This window comes from Fusarium mangiferae (genome assembly GCF_900044065.1).
Source record: "Fusarium mangiferae strain MRC7560 genome assembly, contig: FMAN_scaffold018, whole genome shotgun sequence".
NCBI classification, from domain to species: domain Eukaryota; kingdom Fungi; phylum Ascomycota; class Sordariomycetes; order Hypocreales; family Nectriaceae; genus Fusarium; species Fusarium mangiferae.
In genome coordinates, this window is record NW_024573938.1 from 315,123 (window position 1) to 333,288 (window position 18,166).

Consider the following 18,166-nt stretch of genomic DNA (forward strand, 5'->3'; position numbering starts at 1 on the left):
GCATCTTTGCAATTAAATTCAAGACATACTGTGATCTAAATAAGGCCTCCGTTTCTTAATCTGTGCCCTCCATTAGTTTACTCATATCCCTTCGTTGGATGAGGCCGCGCTTGCAATCGGTCTGATAGCCTCCACTTGTTTTTTTAAATCACGATTCATCCTGACGTATCCTTCCTGCAACTCGTTCAACTTTCCCGCTGCAGCAGCTATTGGCGCCAAGATGCCAGAAAATCGCTCTCCTTGCGTAAATCGCGTCGATCGTCCATCATCGACAGCTTCCAGTCGACACCAGTGCTCAGTATCGAAGATGATTGGCGTTAAGATGCTGCCGTTCCATCGAAGTTCCTTTTCAGGCTGTAATACTGATACGATATTCGTGTACGTTTGAGTCTTTTCGATTGTGATGATCTGATTGCTTCCAACAGCGAGTTCAGTGTGTGGAGGTTGTACTTTAATTGAAGTGACGAATGTGTTCCATTTTGGCCAAGACTCCAAGTCCATGAGCACGCTCCATACTTGTGATGGAGGTGCTGCAATTGTGATTGATTCTTGAATTTCGCGCATACTGGTCGTAATTGATTTGAGCGGCCGCCTCGTAAGATGGTAGATGGTGATGGTATTCTGAGTATGGAAGAAGAGGTCTTTGTGCTACTAGAATTATCAAGAGTTCGCGACTGGCTTTATATCTATAGTTCCTAATTTTTGACCACCTAGTACCGAAGAACTCATGTCGTCGCTCGCTCGGTGACGCGAGACGGCTCGGCGCGTATGGTAGACCGACACGGGCTGTTTCAGCTATGACGTCAATGAGTTCGGAGGGTTATTTGTCCGCTCACTCCCATGAGTGCGACATCTATTGCCCCGATGGAACAACAACATGGCGATTGTTTAACTTTTCACCTGGGACAAAGAGTCAAATAATGATAGAATATGGATTTCGTTATCAAAATGCATCAACAGCTGCTACAGCAAGACGCTGACTGCTTGAGTCATTGGGTGATTGATAGCCCTAGCACACCATTGTATTACTGCTCCAGCGACCACCTAAAATCGTCACCAAAGTTGACTACAGCGTTAGTCCTTTGCGACATGTCAATCTGAATGCTCTGTGCATAAATTCCATCGATCATGGTTCCAGTTTGGCCATCGCTGCCAAACCAAACCGTGACCTTGTTATTGAGCTTAATATCCTGACTGGCGCCTCTCGGGATTTGCGAGGAACCGACGTAGATTGGAGCCTTGTCGAAGCCCATTGTTCTGTAGATGACGGGTGAGGCTCTGTCGGCCTGGTTCTTGAAGCGAAAACCGCCTTGGGGCCCACCGTCATTGACACTGCCTTGAAAGTCTGGGCTCAAGGTGTAGGTCTGACCGGGCCTGATGGGGCTGAGATCAGTCGATGCCTCAACATAGGCTGAAGAACTGATTAGTAGCTTGACTCTTGATTTGTGATTTTGTTGGCCTGCATACCTCCTTGCATGAAGTTGGACTGACTGGCAGCCATAGCATAGTCGTCATTCCACCGGATTTGGATATTGGGTGCAAGGTCTTGATTGCAATCGTCAGTGCGGGTTCAATCAGGGGAGTATGAAACCTTACTTGAGCTTGATGCAATGACCTTGGGTTCCCCGTTTTCTACTCCAAAAGCCAAGCAGAGCTTATTGCCTTGCTGGCTGAGTTGCTGTATGGCCCTCTGCCCTTGAATCTTGACTAACAGAGAATAGTTGGTCATTTTGGCAAAGAGTTACAGGATTGCTTTATATGAAGCTGAAAATTGTTGAGTTGTTTTCTATGATATAAAGAATGAGCTTAATGAGGGGGCTCTATCACCTTTTATAGCTAAAAGCCATTGTCCTAGAGAGCCGGTCAACTTCCTCAACATCGACAGTCTGGACTTTCGATGAGACCTCAGCTGGCCACGTTTATGCAGTCTATTATAGTTCACAACCACTTGCTAGGAAACATACATAGACGGGCGGCTGACTATACGCAGCTTACTCTAGCTATCGAACTTTACTAACCTATGGCTGCATGCTTTCTGAGCATGTTGAGAGACATGGCGTATACTGTTCAATAGTCTGCCCAGCCTTTTATACTAGTCTTTGGCCCAGACCAATCTCGGGCAGATAGTCCAGCCAGCCACGATATACCCCGCGCGCCAATTGAGGCTAGACAGTTGCTGATGTTTCTGGTAATCCCTAGGCTGCTAAGGAATACTTCTTTATACCTTGTTATTCTGTGATAGTTCATGTACTCCTTAACAGACACCAAAATGTAACCTCAACCAGTATTCTCCTGCATGTGGTGTCTGTTGCCCCAACGTAATGTTAATCGCCCTCATTTGTCCTAGAAATAATAACATGACGTTATGACTTATTCTTTGAATATCAAATTGTTGAAATTGTTGCTTTGTAATTCTGATTGAGGTCTCTCCGTTCTCGGCGTGTTTGGTTTTAAGGCGCGAGGAAAACCAGCCACAATGGATGCTTCACTCTGCCACAGTGACTCGTTCCGCGAAAGCGGAATGCGATGTGATCCATGTACTGTGATCTGATTGGCGGTTGTTTCTTCCTCTTTCGGCGATTTACTCCACCATTGATGTTCGCCTATCTTAGTGCGAGCCAGCAATCTCGGTGAGTGTACCAAGATCCCGCGGGATACTGTGAATGTTCTTGACATCTCGCTCGAGACTGGTAATCTCGAAGGGTTGATAGCATCTGATATTAATATGAAAGCGACAAGCTCCTGAGTGTTGAGCTCTCGATAATATCAAAGTCTAAAGAGAAACTCGTTTAAACCATTCTGAAATTTATCTCCCCTTCAAAACATGCACTACCGGGTAGTCAATCACTTAGTTAGGTAAAACAGCAGCTCATCATGCTCGATATTTTATCTCAACTCAGAACAGGCTTAGCAACGCTTGATATTCAGGCCATTAATCATAAAATGCTACTGGCTGTCTGATCATAAAACATAAAAACACTATGCTTACATATCACCTACCAATGTCATAATCCGGTTTACCCGATCTATCCGCCGTCAGCTGAATACCTTTCCTTCATGCATCGGCCAACCAGAATACGCATCCTCGCGCGAACTAAGTAGTTTACAGCGGAATCATGAATTTTTGACAGCCGCTATTTAAGCCGCATAGCAACCATTCGGCCATGCCTCCGAGGTTCGGCAAGCAATAGCGCTGCCCGACCTAAGAGTCACTAAGCAAAATTTCCCAAGGCCTGTCAACAGCGCCCTTCACATGATTTCACAAACATCGTCCTTGCGACTCTCCCTCCATTCGAGCATGAGATGTTTTGCGTTTTGCGGTAACCAAAGGCAAACATGTCGACCGATGAATGGCTGGATCGGGTTATGCTTATAGAACAAGCTGTCGCCAAGTGCCGCGGAGATGTTGCGCATGCTCAATCGGCGCAGAATGAGGAGGAGCTGCGGGCAGTTATCACCACCATGTGTCACGATATCATCGGGATAATCGGAAGACCTCAGGTCGAGAGATCGCTACAAGCATGGTCTGAAGTATATCCAGAACAAGAGGGCTCCAAGCTGATAGAGAAGACGAGCATCTACCGCCATTTGGTCAGTGCTCAGGCCCCACATACGAGTCTCTCATGCTAATGAGCTTTATAGCAACAAAAGAATGCGCCTTGGATTCCTGCATCTGAGCAGGATCAAATAAGAACTGAAAATCAAGCTGTGTCTTTGAGGCCTACACCTGGGACTTCATCTTCGCCCCCATCGGTACAAGAGATGGACGTCCAGAACAGGGCGGAGAGACTTCGGGATGCCCTCTGCCTTCCACCTATTCGTCGGGCCTCTGCCGACAATATCAACCTATCGCATCCGAGATATATATCTCACTTACCACCAAGCCATCAAAGAACACCACAAGATGGTTATTACTCTCCGTTCACAACCTCTCCGACAACCCGAAGCAACCGTTCAGAGTCGCCGCGTGTTCTTCCCCCAATCATATCATTCGGCGACGACATAGCCGAGTCGCCTGTCTTTCATACTCCCCAGAGCAGTCGCCGAGCAAGCCAGGTCTCCTACCCAGCTTCAGATAAAAGTCTCGATCCATTCCAACCGATCCACTATGACCCAGATCCTCACGAGAAGGCAGCGCCAAGTTTGATGTCGCACGCTGCTAGCAATATGACAACACATGGCGACGTGAATCAGAATAATGGTACGTGTCGGATACCGAGTGACAAAAAGGCTGGGACTACATTCCATGAGATCCCAACGTCTTTAGCAGAGTATCTGGAGAGGATCCTTGCTGCAGGGGATATGCCGTTTACTCTGGCAGGCTTCAGAGACAGAGATAACTATTACAACTGCCCATTCTGTAGTGAGAATGGGAAGAGAAATTATAAAAGGTCAGGACCTTTTGCGGACCATTTAGCAAGGCACTGGAAATCACTACAGGCATAATATCAGGAGGGACATAGTCTAGTTGTCGAAGAAGAAATAATCGACTCCACTCATAATATTGGCTATTTACATAAACATCTACTCGTTACTATCCTCCAATCCGAAGAAGAGAAAGTTTACTCGCATGCGCAAGTCTAAATCTTAGGACGATTAAGCAAGATCTTGCCATCCTTGTCATACCAGATCTTCCGCGCCTTAACCTGTCGAAGGTAATCCTTTCCAGAAGTATGCGCATCAGCAAAGAAAAGCCACCACTGTCCTTTGTACTCAACAATACTTCCGTGAGTGGTCCACCCATCAACAGGGTCAAGAATCTTGCCCTGGTAGGTATAAGGACCGTAGATGTTCTTAGAAGTAGCGTAGACAAGGAAGTGGGTGTCACCGGTGGAGTACATGAGGTAGTACAGCTTGCCGCGCTTGTGAACCCAGGGTCCCTCGAAGAACCGACGCTTGTTGTCCTCGGCTTGAAGAGGCTTTCCTGTCTCGGGGGCGAGAATGACGAGATCGCGGGGCGTTTCGGTGATCTTGTGCATGTCCTTGCTGAGCTTGGCGATCTGGGGAGACAGGGCGTTGGTGCCGTTAGGAGCAGCCTTGTCTCCGATCCACGACTCGTTGAAGTTCTTCTTATCCTGCCAGGCCTGGAGCTGGCCGCCCCAGATACCACCCCAGATAAGATAGGCCTCGCCGTCAGTGTCGACATAGCTAGCAGGATCGATACTGTATGTGCCGGGGATCCAGCTCTTGTCGGCCTTGAAAGGGCCGCTGGGCTTGTTGGAGACAGCAACTCCAATTCTGAAGATCTCATCCTTGTCCTTGGCGGGGAAGTAGAGATAATATTTGCCGTTCTTGTAAGCTGCATCAGGAGCCCACATTTGCTGCTTGGCCCAGGGAACGTCATCGACTGAGAGAGCGACGCCGTGGTCAATAACGGGGTCTTTTCCGTAGATACTCTTCATGGAGTAGGTGTGATAGTCCCTCATGGCGTACTGTGCGCCTCCTGTTCCGTTGACGACATTGGCTTCGATGTCGTGAGATGGGTAAACCCAGAGCTTGCCCTCGAAAACATGAGCAGAGGGATCGGCGGACCAGAGGTCGGTGATCAAAGGTGGAATATCATTGGTGTCTTGGGCAGCGCATTTGCTAGCCAAAGACAGCAGGAATGCTGAAGACAGAAACTTGAGCTGCATCGTAGCGAACTGTAGAACTAACGCTTAATTGGCAATATTGAACAAGAGCCTGATGAACCAAACTATCGTGGATCGTGGCCTTGTCTTTTATACCCAGTTTTCTCGCTACTATACCAACTGCCGCGATGATGACCTCAACTAAGTTTGTCCCCTTGATAAATCAGGCTATTCCCCCTGGAAATACGGGGTTTGCGGGGTATCCTCTTGGCACAGGATTGGCCCGCCGGATAAAACAATTTTAATAGAGTTTACTGGATGTTTTCTATATAAACTCTTTGTCATGCTGCACCGCGCCCTCAACTAAGCAGCTGGGGGCGACAAAACACACCGCCAAGCGTAAGCAGATACGACGTCCATCACGGCAAGGTTTGTGCCTAAATGGAAATTCTATTACCCAGAATTATCCGTGTAGTATTGCGTTGATGTTAGTGAGAAAATAGTCTATTTGAGTTTATACTTGCCAGGGGATCGTCAGGAATATAGACACATTGGGAATTCAGTGCATGCTTGGTCGTGTCATGGACTGGTGCGCTTAGCATTAGCCCCGCAGAGTACCAGATGACCGGTCCATTCAGCTTACAAAACGGATGTAGCCAAGGTGCTTGATGCTACCTTATTGGATCTTGCCTCCCATGTTTTCGTAATGCATCTAGAACCTGAGATACATTAGACCCTGGGAGAACAAGAAACTCAAGATCATGCCGTTTCATGGTAAAGGGCCGTTTACGAAGGAGATGCCCTGAAGATGCACCGAATGATCCGGCCGTACTATCCGGTCGTTGATTAATGCCATGTGGAACACTCATCGAGTCTTAGCGTCAACGATCTAGATATAGTGGGCCTGGGGAAAATGCTCCGAATCCTGGCATCGTGTAGTAGGGAGGATCAGTAGTTAAGGCACAGCATGCGGCGATTGCTTCTTTTTCGGCAAAATCAAAGTTATTATTGTTACACGAGAATTAATTGGGGGCCAGCGTGGATAATGGTAATATACATGATACGACATGTACACGTGAGGGACGTGCTTTAGGCAACCAACCAATATGACGCCTGAGGTATCAACACGAACTTCATGAGCTGATTCCTTGTGGCAAAATGGAATACGCATGCAATAATCCAGACCCTATCAACCCAAGCCTAGTCAGCCTCCAAGATGACATACACAAGTCGTCATATGCGCCGTCCTGGTCTGAAACCAGCTCTATACTATTATATCCGTTTCGGTTTGAGGGACACTACCCCCAGACCTAGACCCGCCACACCATATCAGCCGCAATTATTCAAGCGAAGCAAAGAAGATGAAGCACAACTCAAAGAACTATGTGCACGTCACTCCCGGGATTGGAGTCAGATAGACGCACAAGCCTATGATAAAATCATGGACAGAGATGATGCTAGGAAGGATGCATCCAGGGAACCGCTGAGACTTATTATATACAGCTACTTCGAGCATCTCAACCTTCCTCCTCTGCCACCTCCTCTTCCAGGATGTAGTACAAGTGTACAAATAAAGAGGGCAGAAAACCACAGTAACGAGAGCGTAAGACCTTTTATGTTGGCTTGCGAAAAAGGTTTGCTTGATGAGGTCAAGGCTTGGACAGAAGATGGGGAACGGATAGAAGAGCTGCAACAGCTGGGTCTCCAAGACGGACTGGTCTACGCAGCGAGGGCGAATGAGATCGAAGTAGTGCAATATTTGCTCCACGAAAGATGGACACCTCTAAACGGTGAAGTGGTGAGAGAAGCTTGCGATAATCTCTCCCTCCCGCTATTCGAAATGTGCGTCCAGCATGGCTATCACCCTAATCAGCAGATACCTAGCCGCAATGGGTATTTCGGCGTTGCCATAAACCACTGCGTTCAAGACGTGGATATCACTCGTTTTCTTCTTGAACACGGTGCAGATCCGGATCTTGCTCCATTCAAGGACGGAAGGCTACACGACTGGGGGGAGAAAGCCACGCCGCCAATGGACCGTACATCAGGACTCGCGCTCGACCTTGCAGTTGAGAAGAGCCCAATGATAGTGGCGCAGATGCTTCTAGAGTACGGTGCTCATCCACAATACTCACGCCCACTGCATCGAGCTATCAAAAGACTGCACTGCCATTCAATTCCTGGCGCGGAGACAGACTGGAGACCTCTGATGGAAATGGCCTTGAGCCACGGCGCTGAGATCAACGCAAGGACCTACTCGGGCGGCACAGCGCTGTCGAGGGCTGTTCACTACAAAAACTGGGAAATTGTTGAATTTCTCATTGAGAAGGGCGCGGACCCGTTCGTCAAAGGCCCTGCTTCAAAACACGATTCGTTCGATTCAGCGCTGAAATTTGAGGATCAGCCTTGGCAGAGAAGCAAGGAGGTGAAGGAATATCTGAAAGGTTTGATGAGTGGATCAAAATTGGAGATTGGAGGAGAAGCCCTAGAGGAGGCGAGGAAGAACCCACTCGTGCGGATCATTGAGAAAGTAAAGAGCAGAGATGCGGCTGGACTAGAGACTCCATAAGCCGTTGGCTTGATATATGCATTTGTACCTCTTTACGTACAGGACAGTGTCTGTTCTATAAAGGTATAATCGGAAGCTGAGAAAGGAACCTCAATTGGCAATGGAGTTGATATTCACTTGAGCGAAAAGTCAATGAAACCGCGACTGTTTGCCAGCTTCCTCAAATAGCAGTTTCAGCCTTAGCAGACCCGCAGCCTCGGACGATCTACGTTTATTTGATCTTAGTGTAACGTATTTTTATGGATCTAGACCTTCGGGCCGCCTCCGACTCGAAATTGGTTGGATAGCAGTACCTAGCTCTACTAGCTATCCACTAAGAAACAGCAGACATTCACTAGTAGTCTATAACGCATTAAAGTACTGATCTGTACCTGCGGGGCATCCATCGGTGGCTTCGATAAGGATAAAGCTCAATCTCTTCCCCTGTAAGACCTAACTACATAATAAATAGTCCTCGCCACCTAATTTCTAAATTTCTCCTCATCCTCACTATCCCTCCCCAATCGTCGCAATGGCCGACGATTCATCCAAATCATCGACAGATCCCTCCGCTGCCGTCGGCCCCTCGAAAGAAGCGAACAAACTCCTCCTCGAAGAAACAGAACTCGACCAAGATGGCTTTCACAACGATCACCAGGACCACCTGGACATGCAGCGCCTCGGCAAGAAACAGCAGTTCAAACGAACGTTTTCGCTGTGGTCGTCAATTGGCTTCGTGGCTATTTACATGGCGACGTGGGAATTTGTGCTGATCTCGCTTGCGCCCGGTTTCACGAACGGTGGATATGCTGGTGTTTTCTGGTGTTTTGTTACCACGACTATCGCGTATTCTGCTGTTGTTGCGAGTCTGGCGGAGATGGCTTCTATGGCGCCTACGTCGGGTGGGCAGTACCATTGGGTTAGCGAGTTTTCACCACCAAAGTATCAAAAGGTTCTGTCTTATGCTTCGGGGTGGATGACGACGTTGGGATGGCTGGCGAGTTTTGCCAGTAGTTGCTATACTATCGCTTTTCAGGTCCAGGCGTGCATCAACGTTACGAAACCTGATTTTGCGTTTACGACGTGGCAGATTGCGCTGATTATGTGGGCTGTTATCATTGTCACCATCGCCTTCAATACTTGGGGCACTGCTTTTTTTCCGCAGCTCGAGACAGCGAGTCTGATTGGTCATCTTTTGGGATTTTTCGCCGTCATGATCCCTCTTTGGGTTCTCTGCGACAAGAATGACGCGCACGACGTGTTTCTGCAGTTTACGGACCAGAGTGGATGGGATAATATGGGCTTTGCGTACATCTCGTCTCAGATCTATGTTCTCTGGTGCTGCTTTGGTTCAGACAGTATCGTGCATCTGTCCGAAGAAGTCAAGAATGCGTCTATCGTTGTTCCACGAGCTATTTGGTGGTCATATGTTGGCAACGTCTTTTTTGGGTTCATCATGCTGATTACCATGCTCTTCTGCATTGGCCCTCTTGATGCTATCATCGAAGCGGACTGGCCCTTCATCGCCCTCTTCGATCGCACAGGCTCTCAAGGACTGAACTTGTTCTTCAATGTCATCTTGTGGCTTTTGGTTTACCTTGGTAACATTACGACTCTTGCGACTTGTGCTCGCGAGACATGGGCGTTTGCCAGAGATAGAGGTCTTCCAGGTTCTCAGTGGATTGGTCATATGTAAGTTTCCACTTCCACGTCGCACATCTTCTGCTAACAGTTTGCAGGGACAAGAAATGGCACATGCCCTTCAACGCTGTCTACCTTATGTCCATCGGCGCTGCTCTCCTCAGCCTCATCCAAATTGGCTCCGACGTCGCCTTCACTGTTCTGGTTTCGCTTTCAACACTGGGAATCATGAGCACTTACCTCCTCAGCATCGGCTGTGTACTCCTCAAGCGCATTAAAGGTGAACAGCTGCCTTCTGCTCGATGGAGCCTGGGTCGCTTTGGACTGGCGATCAACGCATTTTCTGTGCTTTACAGCTTGTTCATTGTCATTCTCTGCTGCTTCCCACTAACTCTGCCTGTTGATACTGCTTCAGCCAACTGGGCGCCTTTGATATGGGCTGGTGTTATCATCATCGCTGCCATTGCATATCTTACACATGGCAGGAAGGCGTACACTCCTCCGGTGAACTTTGTAGAGGGTTTCAAGTTGCAGGGAGTTGGTCTTCAACAGTCGTCGTAGGGAAAGTGAAAGAGGGGAAACTGTGCTGAAGCTTAGTATTAGACGACCAATCCGTCAATCTAACAATCCGACCCTTGCATCACAGAGCTCGAAAATTCCCCACTTTCTGCATTCCCCCAATATTGTGACTGCTCTTGCGGTTTCTCTCGGTTGCACTCCTTTTGCCTAACGTATCCTTCAGTACCAACCACGGTTTTCACCTTGTCTATAACATAGCTGATCGTATTTCGAGATTTGAATCTCGCAGCTACGTGTACGAAGTTTATGCCATTACCCACTGTAGTCATATCAACTCCCTGGTCAGCGAGGTGTGAGCAGATCTCTTTGTTATTGCAGTTGACCGACCCAAATCGGGGGGTCATTCCATCATCAGCCAGCTCTAGAAGTCGGCTGCGGACTTTGGGACTTATGTTTTCCGTAGATCGTTTCGCAGTATCGAGTCCTCTGATCGACGAACTAAGAGAAAGCGTGCTTTCTTCAATATCTGGCTCCATGATACTCTCAGGACTGGAGTCAACCTCCTCTACTTTTCTGCATCGTGACAATGATTTCGGGGTCGTCATCGTAGCAGCAATATGGAATGGGTTTCGCGGAATTTGTCCATTGGGGGCCATGAATCTCGATTCATCTTTCCCATGAGGCGACCGATTGCTCTAATTTTCCAGCTATCGATCAATTCAACGACTATGGATACAAACAGCCCCGCAGGAGTATATAAAGAGCTCCAACGATGGCAATTGCATTTTTCACTATGGTGCTCTTTATTAGATAGAAAAATGCACCGGGTTAGCCGTTTGCATTTGTGTAAATTACCTATATCGAGGCCTCAGCTGATATACTGTTGGTCTCTTGGTCCCCTCCATTGAAACTCAGCCTCTATTTTAGTTTATTTCAACTAATGATGCAACCCAGACATCCATTGTCCGCACTTTTTCACCGTCAAGTCCTTCAACAGCTCTTACAACCGCTTCTCTACCACTCGTAAGCACAGTCCTAATTTTACTATCCGCAACATGCTCCTCAATGTCGCCAAGGAAACTCTTGCTTTTCACATCGCCAACTTCCCAGCCCCCATCTTGAAGTCCTGCATGCGGTACAATTTCGGTCTCTCGTTCGACTTTCCAGCCAGCATCCCCGGCAATATGCTTGATATCAGGTGGACTCAGCAGACATCGGATGTTTGCCTCGCTCTCTGGTCTCTGTGCCTCAAATGTAGCGCGTGTCAAGGCAGCGAGCAAGTGAGGGACAGCAGCTGGCTCAGATGCCTTCATGGCGTACTCGGCAACACAGACTCTATTCACGCGTCCCTTCAGCGCTTTGAGCATACGGGCAAGGGTTTCTGGCGCATCGAGATACCATAAACAGTGCACAAAGACTGCATAGTCCCACTTCTTGTCCCCTGTATCTTTCAGAAAGTCATCGAGTTGGGCCTGCCAGAATTTCACACGCGCGCCCAAAGCGCCTTTGGTGATATGTTGTTGTGCCTGGCCAAGGGTGTATGGTGCACCGTAATCAAGAGGTGCGGGGTCGATGGCGTCAACATGGCCTTCTTCCCCAACGGCATGTCCCAAGACAACAGTGCATGTTCCCTGGCCGCATCCAATCTCAAGAATGTGTGATGAAGCAGGAATATGAAAGAAGTTGAGGAGCTCAAGCCTGTGAGTTGTTTGATCAATCTCAACTTGGAGTGACTCTGGCGTAGACAGGGAGTAAGACGCTATTGATGGAGCGATTGACAAGGGCATTGGCTGCCATGTCTCTTGAGACTGTGTCTGAGCTGTCATGTCGATACCAAATTTACCAGGAAACTGTTTCGAAAAAGTATTTTTGGTGTATGTAGGTATTTGAGGGAGTCAATGTCTGCGATATCAGACGGTCCAAGCTGACACTATTTATAAGCGACCGACAATCTTACCTGTGACTCATTCACTAACATATATCTCAACCTCCTTCCTATACGGGCAATCACCATTTTGTGCTTACAACAAGACTATAAAGGTCACAAAACGTCCATAGCAGCGAAAGAATACGCGAACAACAGTGATGATATTTCCAGTCACGTACAAGCTACCTGCGCTCACAATACAGGGTTGGATCCTGCTGCTTATGCCATGTCCTTACATGCCTTTCAACGTTGGCCTGTCGTGCCGTGCCATCGCGCGCCATTTTATACGTGCATCCTGGGAAGCTGCAATACCATTTGGTAGAGCCATGCTGTTCGTTGACATGGCGGGTGAGGTCCTTGCTCAGTGCAAAGCTTGCGTTGCACCCAACCTTGGTGCATTTGAATGGTCTGGTGTGAGTTTTTAGATGCGCGCTGTTTGCATCTATTAGTTTCGATACCCCCAAAGGGAATGGGCGTGAACTCACGTATAGGGCTTTTTGGTAGCAAACGCAGCTGGGCAATTGGGACATTGGTGAGCGTCTCCAGTAGGTACGCCACCCTGACTGTTGTCGTTTTCGTGAGAGCTGTGATTCTCAATAACCTGTTCTAGCCGTGTATCATCTTCGACTTGTGCGCTCTGTCCAGCAGGCTGAGGAGTAGTACTTGAACAACCCCAATCATAGGGAGGCAGAGGACCCGCATTTCCGGACTGAGTCCAGCTCGGATCAATGAACTGGAGAGTTCGATGTTCGTGATAACGTTCGTGATAATGTTCGTGTTCGTGAACTGAACTCTCTAGTTCCGGTGGCCCTGACTGGTTTTGACTAGAAATAAAAGACCCCTACCTGGGACGGGAAGTTGGTGGTGTTTTAACCTGCCGAAGAGAGACAGTAGAGGAAGAAAGAATACGACGGCTAAAGAGTTTCAAGGAGCGTAGACAGTTGGCGATAGAAGTGGATGCAACGAATGACTGCGGAAGCACCACCAGGGTCAACCGTGAAGAAGAAAAGAGAAATGCACGACCATCGCATATCGAGATAGGTTTATGTAGACGATTTCAGTCTAGAAGAGTGCCTCCAATCGGATATGGCGGATTAATTTGGTTTGGCCGATTGGCCAAACTCTCCGGCTAGGCCTCAGAATCTGCATGATGATGGTGGTTGCATCCGACTGGTCGAGCCAATCATAATGATGGTATTGAGACGGCAGTTGATTGAATTTCACAAGTTGTCAGCTTGAAAAACAGAAGATAAATATCTGGCACTTTCAACCATTATCTTCCAGTAATCTTCATACTTTCGTCAGTCTTTCTTCATATACCTTCAAAATGTCTACACTCTTCTGCTGTGGTACCGTCGAACCTTATCGTCCTCAATACCTTTCCCATCAATCCAAGTTCAACAACTTCATGTCATGGGCTTCTTTCCCCAGAGAGTCTACTCTTAATGAGACCCAGCATGACCTCTCCCAGCTCAATCCTTCTTACGCAGTCCAGCTTGTTAGACAAGTGAACTTCGGCCCGCTGGAGTCTAAAAGATACTTCATCCCTCAGAATACATCCGAAGGGCAATACGTTGAAGTGTCTGAGCAAGACTTGATCCAAGCCAACTTCAAGAAGCTAAATACGTAAGCCGACGCATTTTTCCTAAGGCATGAGAACCATGTCGACGATACTAACAGTCCCTCCAGCTACAAGAACTACAAATGCGGTGGCCACAACAAGTTCTTTGAAGTGAACATCTACCAGAAAGACCCCGTCAACAAACACCACTGGCGCGCTAATATCGCGAGACCCGCTGGTTCAATCGACCTCTAAGTTGCTTCTGGTGAGGGGGTCATGTTCTTGTAGCCCTACGCCATGCAACAGTTTCAAGGGCGTCATAGCACAACTCATATGTTCTATCGCACTGAATGGTGATTTGGCATAGGCCCCTAAGGTGGTGGTAATGCCCGAGGTATTGGCCCGAGTCTCAAGCTATATGTTGTACGTTTTGGCTAAGGCATCTTTGTAATCTCGCAGAAGAAATCAGCTGTCATAGGATATTCAATGCACTTCGAAGTGATATGTTTGCCTTTGTACTTCCCTAATTGCGTCGCTCATCTGCTTCGCCACAAATGCCAGCCACCGCCTTTGTCCTGTACTTGGGCAACTCGTGATTAAAGTAGAAAGGGTGAAACCGAGAGTGCCTAGCGTTGAGATGCTATCCATCAACGATCACGATATTAGTGTTTCTACTGAGAGGAGTATTTCTCGGGTCAGGCTATTGCCAGTTGGAATAAGTCTCGCCAGCATCCGCACTCTTTTCTTCCTGGAGGATCTTGGAGTGACCCCTCACTAACTTCAAATGAGATTAGAGTATTGGAGACCTTCTAATAGTTCCATTTTATTCAAATCTTATCAACTATAGTCTCTTATGCATCACCCAAGTCTACAACCGCTCCTTGGAAGGTCAATAGCCTCTCCAGGCCCCATTTCTTACTGCAGGTAATACAATACATTAGAGAACTCACGTCCTGCCTTATCTTCAAATCTACAATGCAATATGTTGGAGTTCGCCATACTTCAAACAATTCCACTTGGAGTCCAAGTCCAATTAAGAACTACGGTGCTGTATTTTATCGATAGGTTGTGTTTCATACACAGGGGCTACATTTTGGTCTTATGTACCTATAATATTGTTAATATAGAACTTTAGTATACTTATAGAACTGTCCAGCATTAAGAGTAGCGATATCCAGTATTTCTAACATATGTATCTGGCATCCTTGGCCGAAGAGGCTTACATCAAGGCCTGGAGACTCCAGCGTCACTAACAAAGGAGTCTAGTATCACTAGCAGAAGAGTCTAGCGATGTTTGAGATGTTTACATGAAACTTTATTGCAGCCTTCTGTTTGGAAATTCCTGTCAAAGCCACCTCGCCACTGCATCCCGCAGAGTGTGGTGCTCAAAGATTCAGTGATAGCCAAGACGTCTCAAGTACTCCAATGCCAGTCAGTGACTAGGAGACCGCGGTCTTTAGTGAATCACGCAGTGAATACTCTTAATCGTTAAAGACTCAGTGACGACTGAGATAATGACATACTCAGCCTGGCGCTACTCATACTGCCATCCTCTCCCACAGCACACCGACAAACGTGGCATCCTTCACAAACTACAACAAGGATTGCAGATTCTACGCTGCTTTTTGTTCCTGTCGTTACAATGGTAACTGAAATTTTCAGGGCGACCTATACCGAGCAAGACGCCATAGAAAAGTTCTTGAACAACGTCTTTGGAAAAGGAAACGCGACTGTGCAGGTAAGAAGCTTTCTACTGATGTTCTAGAGGCGCAAGGAAGCTGATATTATAATACAGTGGAAACAGGGCAAGTACAATTGTACGCTCCCGAGACATCTTACCGAGGTCAGTATATTCCCAAGTTGCTTGCAGCTCTAAACTCCATACTAACAGTAGAAGGCCGAAAAGAAAACGATGCAGGAAACCCTGAACGTTGAGCATCATGAAGAAACTAAGGACGGTGGTACTGGATAGATTGTCTGTCACGTGTAGACACAACTACTAGACATAAGTAGCTACTAGACACAAGTACCTACCAGACATAACCCAAAAAGAACCATCACAAAGAAAAGTTCCCAAATTCCAGACTCCCTTACTATAACGTGAGTTACGCTAATTATTTGGGTACAAGTGCTGTTCAGCTCTTTGGGGAAAAGTCTCAATTATCTGTTGTTTTGTGCTAAACGGATTGTCAACCTTTGCTAAACCGCATCGATGAGCGCCTGTATGTTCTAGCGAGGAATTGCATCGACAGCAACATTATCCTTTCTTATAGAGTTTCCAACAGTTTCAGCTTTATCGGCATTCCAAGGGTTGCCAATAACATAACCCTTCTTCATCGCGCATCTCGAGGATAACTTCTGGAAAGCGTTTAAAATCTGTCTGGACGATGATCGACTTCTCCCTTGCACAATGACGACTATCATCTCTTTTGAAATGATATCAAGGGCATCGTGTAAGAATTCAGAGCAATATGGATGTTGATGTAACTTGATAATCCACTTTCGAATATTAATAAGACCCCAAGGCATTGTTTCGGGACGACTTACTTCAACAACCTCAGCCTTTACCTGCACCGCGTAACTCTCTTTATGATGTCTTCTTGAAAAAGAAAAGAAGACATTATTATTTGCACCGTTGATGGACATCGTGGTCCTTGCATCATCAAACTCTTCGACACATCGAGGTCCGCCTAAGAACCAGGTTATTAGCTCTAGAAACAAACACCCCATTGTCCAGATATCAAAGGCTTTTGATATAGTTCCGCCTTCGATTTTGCATTCAGGAGGGCAGTATCCAGGAACTGGAGGAACCCTTTGATTGGGGATGTTGGAGCGACTCTTAGCGCTGTTGAGGGTCGACAAGCCAAAGTCAGAGATGACTAAAACAATTTCTTCTTCAACCCCTGATTTCTTAAAACAGAGAATGTTATCGCACTTAATGTCCCCATGTCTGCCATAGCCACTTGCTACTCCTTGGTCTACATGTTTCGGATCATGTATGGTCTGGAGAGCACCGATTAGTCCTAGCAGTTGGTTGGATAACCAGATTGTCGCCTTGTGGTCCCTGGGGGGTTCTCTCCTCTCCAGGTACTCGCTGAGATCACAGATCGCACTAGGGAAGATAAAACCCCTTTCTTCTGCACATTGAAAAGCACACAGGGCGGTCACTAGGTGGGGGTGCTTGAGTCCGTTGAAAAGCTTAAGCATCTTCCACTCCTCTTGGAACTTTGACTCATCATCGTGGCTTGTGGTGTGAAGTGTCTTGATTGCAAACTTTGTACAATCAAGATTGATCTTTTGTTTGGCTTATCAGCTTCCCTTCTCTGTAAAATAGTATTTGAAGGGCTTTTACTCACACTTGCCAATAGTTGCTGATAGGAATGTGAAGTTGGATGGATGTCGACTCTTGTCACTATTCCAAAAGTTCCCATATTATCTGAAACGTCATCATGGGGATCAGATGGCGTTTCGCGAGACCGACGCCACGGCTTGCAGGCGTCTTTATGTAGATAGTGCACTTTTAAAGGCTCATCTACTGTCGAGCTGAAATATGGCGTGTCAACTCTCCATTGATACGATTCAAAGTATTCTTTCTCTGAAGTTTTCCAGCCTTCGAAACATGGGATAGGTAGGTTAGGTCCGGCTACACGATAGACTGTGTTGTTTTCAATCCTGATAGGCAGCTGCTGGTCGTTAAACCCAGCATTTATAAAATGCCGAATATCATGGCAGCGTTCTTGTAATGCGAGCAGTGCGAAAACCTTGAGGAACGCTCCCGGTGGAGTGTAGTCTGCTGAGAGTTCTACCTCTGGCGGATGGATTTTGTCGACGTATTTATCAACTTCCGGGTAGTCGAAGCCATGTTCAGGTCGTTCTAGTTCGGTCTTGATTCTTCCTCGATTCAAGATATGCCGCAGCAACTTGTCAGTCCAGAATCGACCATTTATACCCTCCACACCATAATCTCGTAGGAGTTTTCCCAGGTCAACACATAGACTCTCTACTGGGACGAGTCCATTGCCATAATACTTGTACTTCTCCCTCGGCGTCTTCCCAAGGTCACCAAGCTCGGTCTTTAGGTCTGTCATTGGATTTATATAGTCGCCGTTGGTTCTATCGACTTACTTATCAATATGGCCGCAATTTGAGTCCAGATTATCAGAAAACCACTTACTAGGCGCATTGATATGTCCCAGATAATATTCTTGCAGCAGCGTGTATTTGTTTCTTCATCGACGATTCATGTAGTTTTCTATTGGCAGCCTTTGTAAGTCTAGACGGTTAGCACTATACATCATGAACCCGCTCTGAGCAGGTAGCATAAGTATAAGTAATTCAGGAACCAGAAAGCTTACCAGTGGTGTATTAACTATTAAAGTTTAGGCAGTAACCAAATACTT

At 47.1% G+C, this 18,166-nt stretch overlaps 11 protein-coding genes across 11 annotated transcripts; 5 read left to right on the forward strand and 6 right to left on the reverse strand.

Moving 5' to 3' along the window:
• Positions 1-81: 81 nt before the first annotated feature.
• Positions 82-564, reverse strand: FMAN_11883 (uncharacterized protein; the record flags this gene model as incomplete). The annotated part of the gene is made up of 1 exon (XM_041824605.1): positions 82-564. The coding sequence occupies one exon, from the start codon at positions 562-564 to the stop codon at positions 82-84; it is 483 nt and encodes a 160-aa protein (XP_041690068.1).
• A 461-nt stretch (positions 565-1,025) lies between these two features.
• FMAN_11884 (uncharacterized protein) lies at positions 1,026-1,729 on the reverse strand (the record flags this gene model as incomplete). Its single annotated transcript, XM_041824606.1, has 3 exons — positions 1,026-1,411; positions 1,468-1,545; positions 1,597-1,729. The coding sequence occupies 3 exons, from the start codon at positions 1,727-1,729 to the stop codon at positions 1,026-1,028; spliced, it is 597 nt and encodes a 198-aa protein (XP_041690069.1).
• A 1,607-nt stretch (positions 1,730-3,336) lies between these two features.
• Positions 3,337-4,446, forward strand: FMAN_11885 (uncharacterized protein; the record flags this gene model as incomplete). Its single annotated transcript, XM_041824607.1, has 2 exons — positions 3,337-3,591; positions 3,643-4,446. 2 exons carry the CDS (start codon positions 3,337-3,339, stop codon positions 4,444-4,446), a joined length of 1,059 nt encoding a protein of 352 aa, XP_041690070.1.
• A 134-nt stretch (positions 4,447-4,580) lies between these two features.
• On the reverse strand, positions 4,581-5,633 carry FMAN_11886 (putative alpha-N-arabinofuranosidase / alpha-L-arabinofuranosidase; the record flags this gene model as incomplete). The annotated part of the gene is made up of 1 exon (XM_041824608.1): positions 4,581-5,633. The coding sequence occupies one exon, from the start codon at positions 5,631-5,633 to the stop codon at positions 4,581-4,583; it is 1,053 nt and encodes a 350-aa protein (XP_041690071.1).
• A 1,153-nt stretch (positions 5,634-6,786) lies between these two features.
• FMAN_11887 (uncharacterized protein) lies at positions 6,787-8,139 on the forward strand (the record flags this gene model as incomplete). The annotated part of the gene is made up of 1 exon (XM_041824609.1): positions 6,787-8,139. The coding sequence occupies one exon, from the start codon at positions 6,787-6,789 to the stop codon at positions 8,137-8,139; it is 1,353 nt and encodes a 450-aa protein (XP_041690072.1).
• A 511-nt stretch (positions 8,140-8,650) lies between these two features.
• On the forward strand, positions 8,651-10,320 carry FMAN_11888 (uncharacterized protein; the record flags this gene model as incomplete). The annotated part of the gene is made up of 2 exons (XM_041824610.1): positions 8,651-9,810; positions 9,858-10,320. 2 exons carry the CDS (start codon positions 8,651-8,653, stop codon positions 10,318-10,320), a joined length of 1,623 nt encoding a protein of 540 aa, XP_041690073.1.
• An 881-nt stretch (positions 10,321-11,201) lies between these two features.
• Positions 11,202-12,104, reverse strand: FMAN_11889 (related to SAM-dependent methyltransferases; the record flags this gene model as incomplete). Its single annotated transcript, XM_041824611.1, has 1 exon — positions 11,202-12,104. One exon carries the CDS (start codon positions 12,102-12,104, stop codon positions 11,202-11,204), a length of 903 nt encoding a protein of 300 aa, XP_041690074.1.
• A 383-nt stretch (positions 12,105-12,487) lies between these two features.
• On the reverse strand, positions 12,488-12,735 carry FMAN_11890 (uncharacterized protein; the record flags this gene model as incomplete). The annotated part of the gene is made up of 2 exons (XM_041824613.1): positions 12,488-12,637; positions 12,691-12,735. The coding sequence occupies 2 exons, from the start codon at positions 12,733-12,735 to the stop codon at positions 12,488-12,490; spliced, it is 195 nt and encodes a 64-aa protein (XP_041690075.1).
• A 797-nt stretch (positions 12,736-13,532) lies between these two features.
• FMAN_11891 (uncharacterized protein) lies at positions 13,533-14,021 on the forward strand (the record flags this gene model as incomplete). The annotated part of the gene is made up of 2 exons (XM_041824614.1): positions 13,533-13,831; positions 13,895-14,021. The coding sequence occupies 2 exons, from the start codon at positions 13,533-13,535 to the stop codon at positions 14,019-14,021; spliced, it is 426 nt and encodes a 141-aa protein (XP_041690076.1).
• Positions 14,022-15,408: 1,387 nt separating this feature from the next.
• FMAN_11892 (uncharacterized protein) lies at positions 15,409-15,738 on the forward strand (the record flags this gene model as incomplete). The annotated part of the gene is made up of 3 exons (XM_041824615.1): positions 15,409-15,504; positions 15,562-15,609; positions 15,664-15,738. 3 exons carry the CDS (start codon positions 15,409-15,411, stop codon positions 15,736-15,738), a joined length of 219 nt encoding a protein of 72 aa, XP_041690077.1.
• A 257-nt stretch (positions 15,739-15,995) lies between these two features.
• On the reverse strand, positions 15,996-17,854 carry FMAN_11893 (uncharacterized protein; the record flags this gene model as incomplete). Its single annotated transcript, XM_041824616.1, has 3 exons — positions 15,996-16,265; positions 16,314-17,060; positions 17,123-17,854. The coding sequence occupies 3 exons, from the start codon at positions 17,852-17,854 to the stop codon at positions 15,996-15,998; spliced, it is 1,749 nt and encodes a 582-aa protein (XP_041690078.1).
• Between the last annotated feature and the right edge of the window lie 312 nt (positions 17,855-18,166).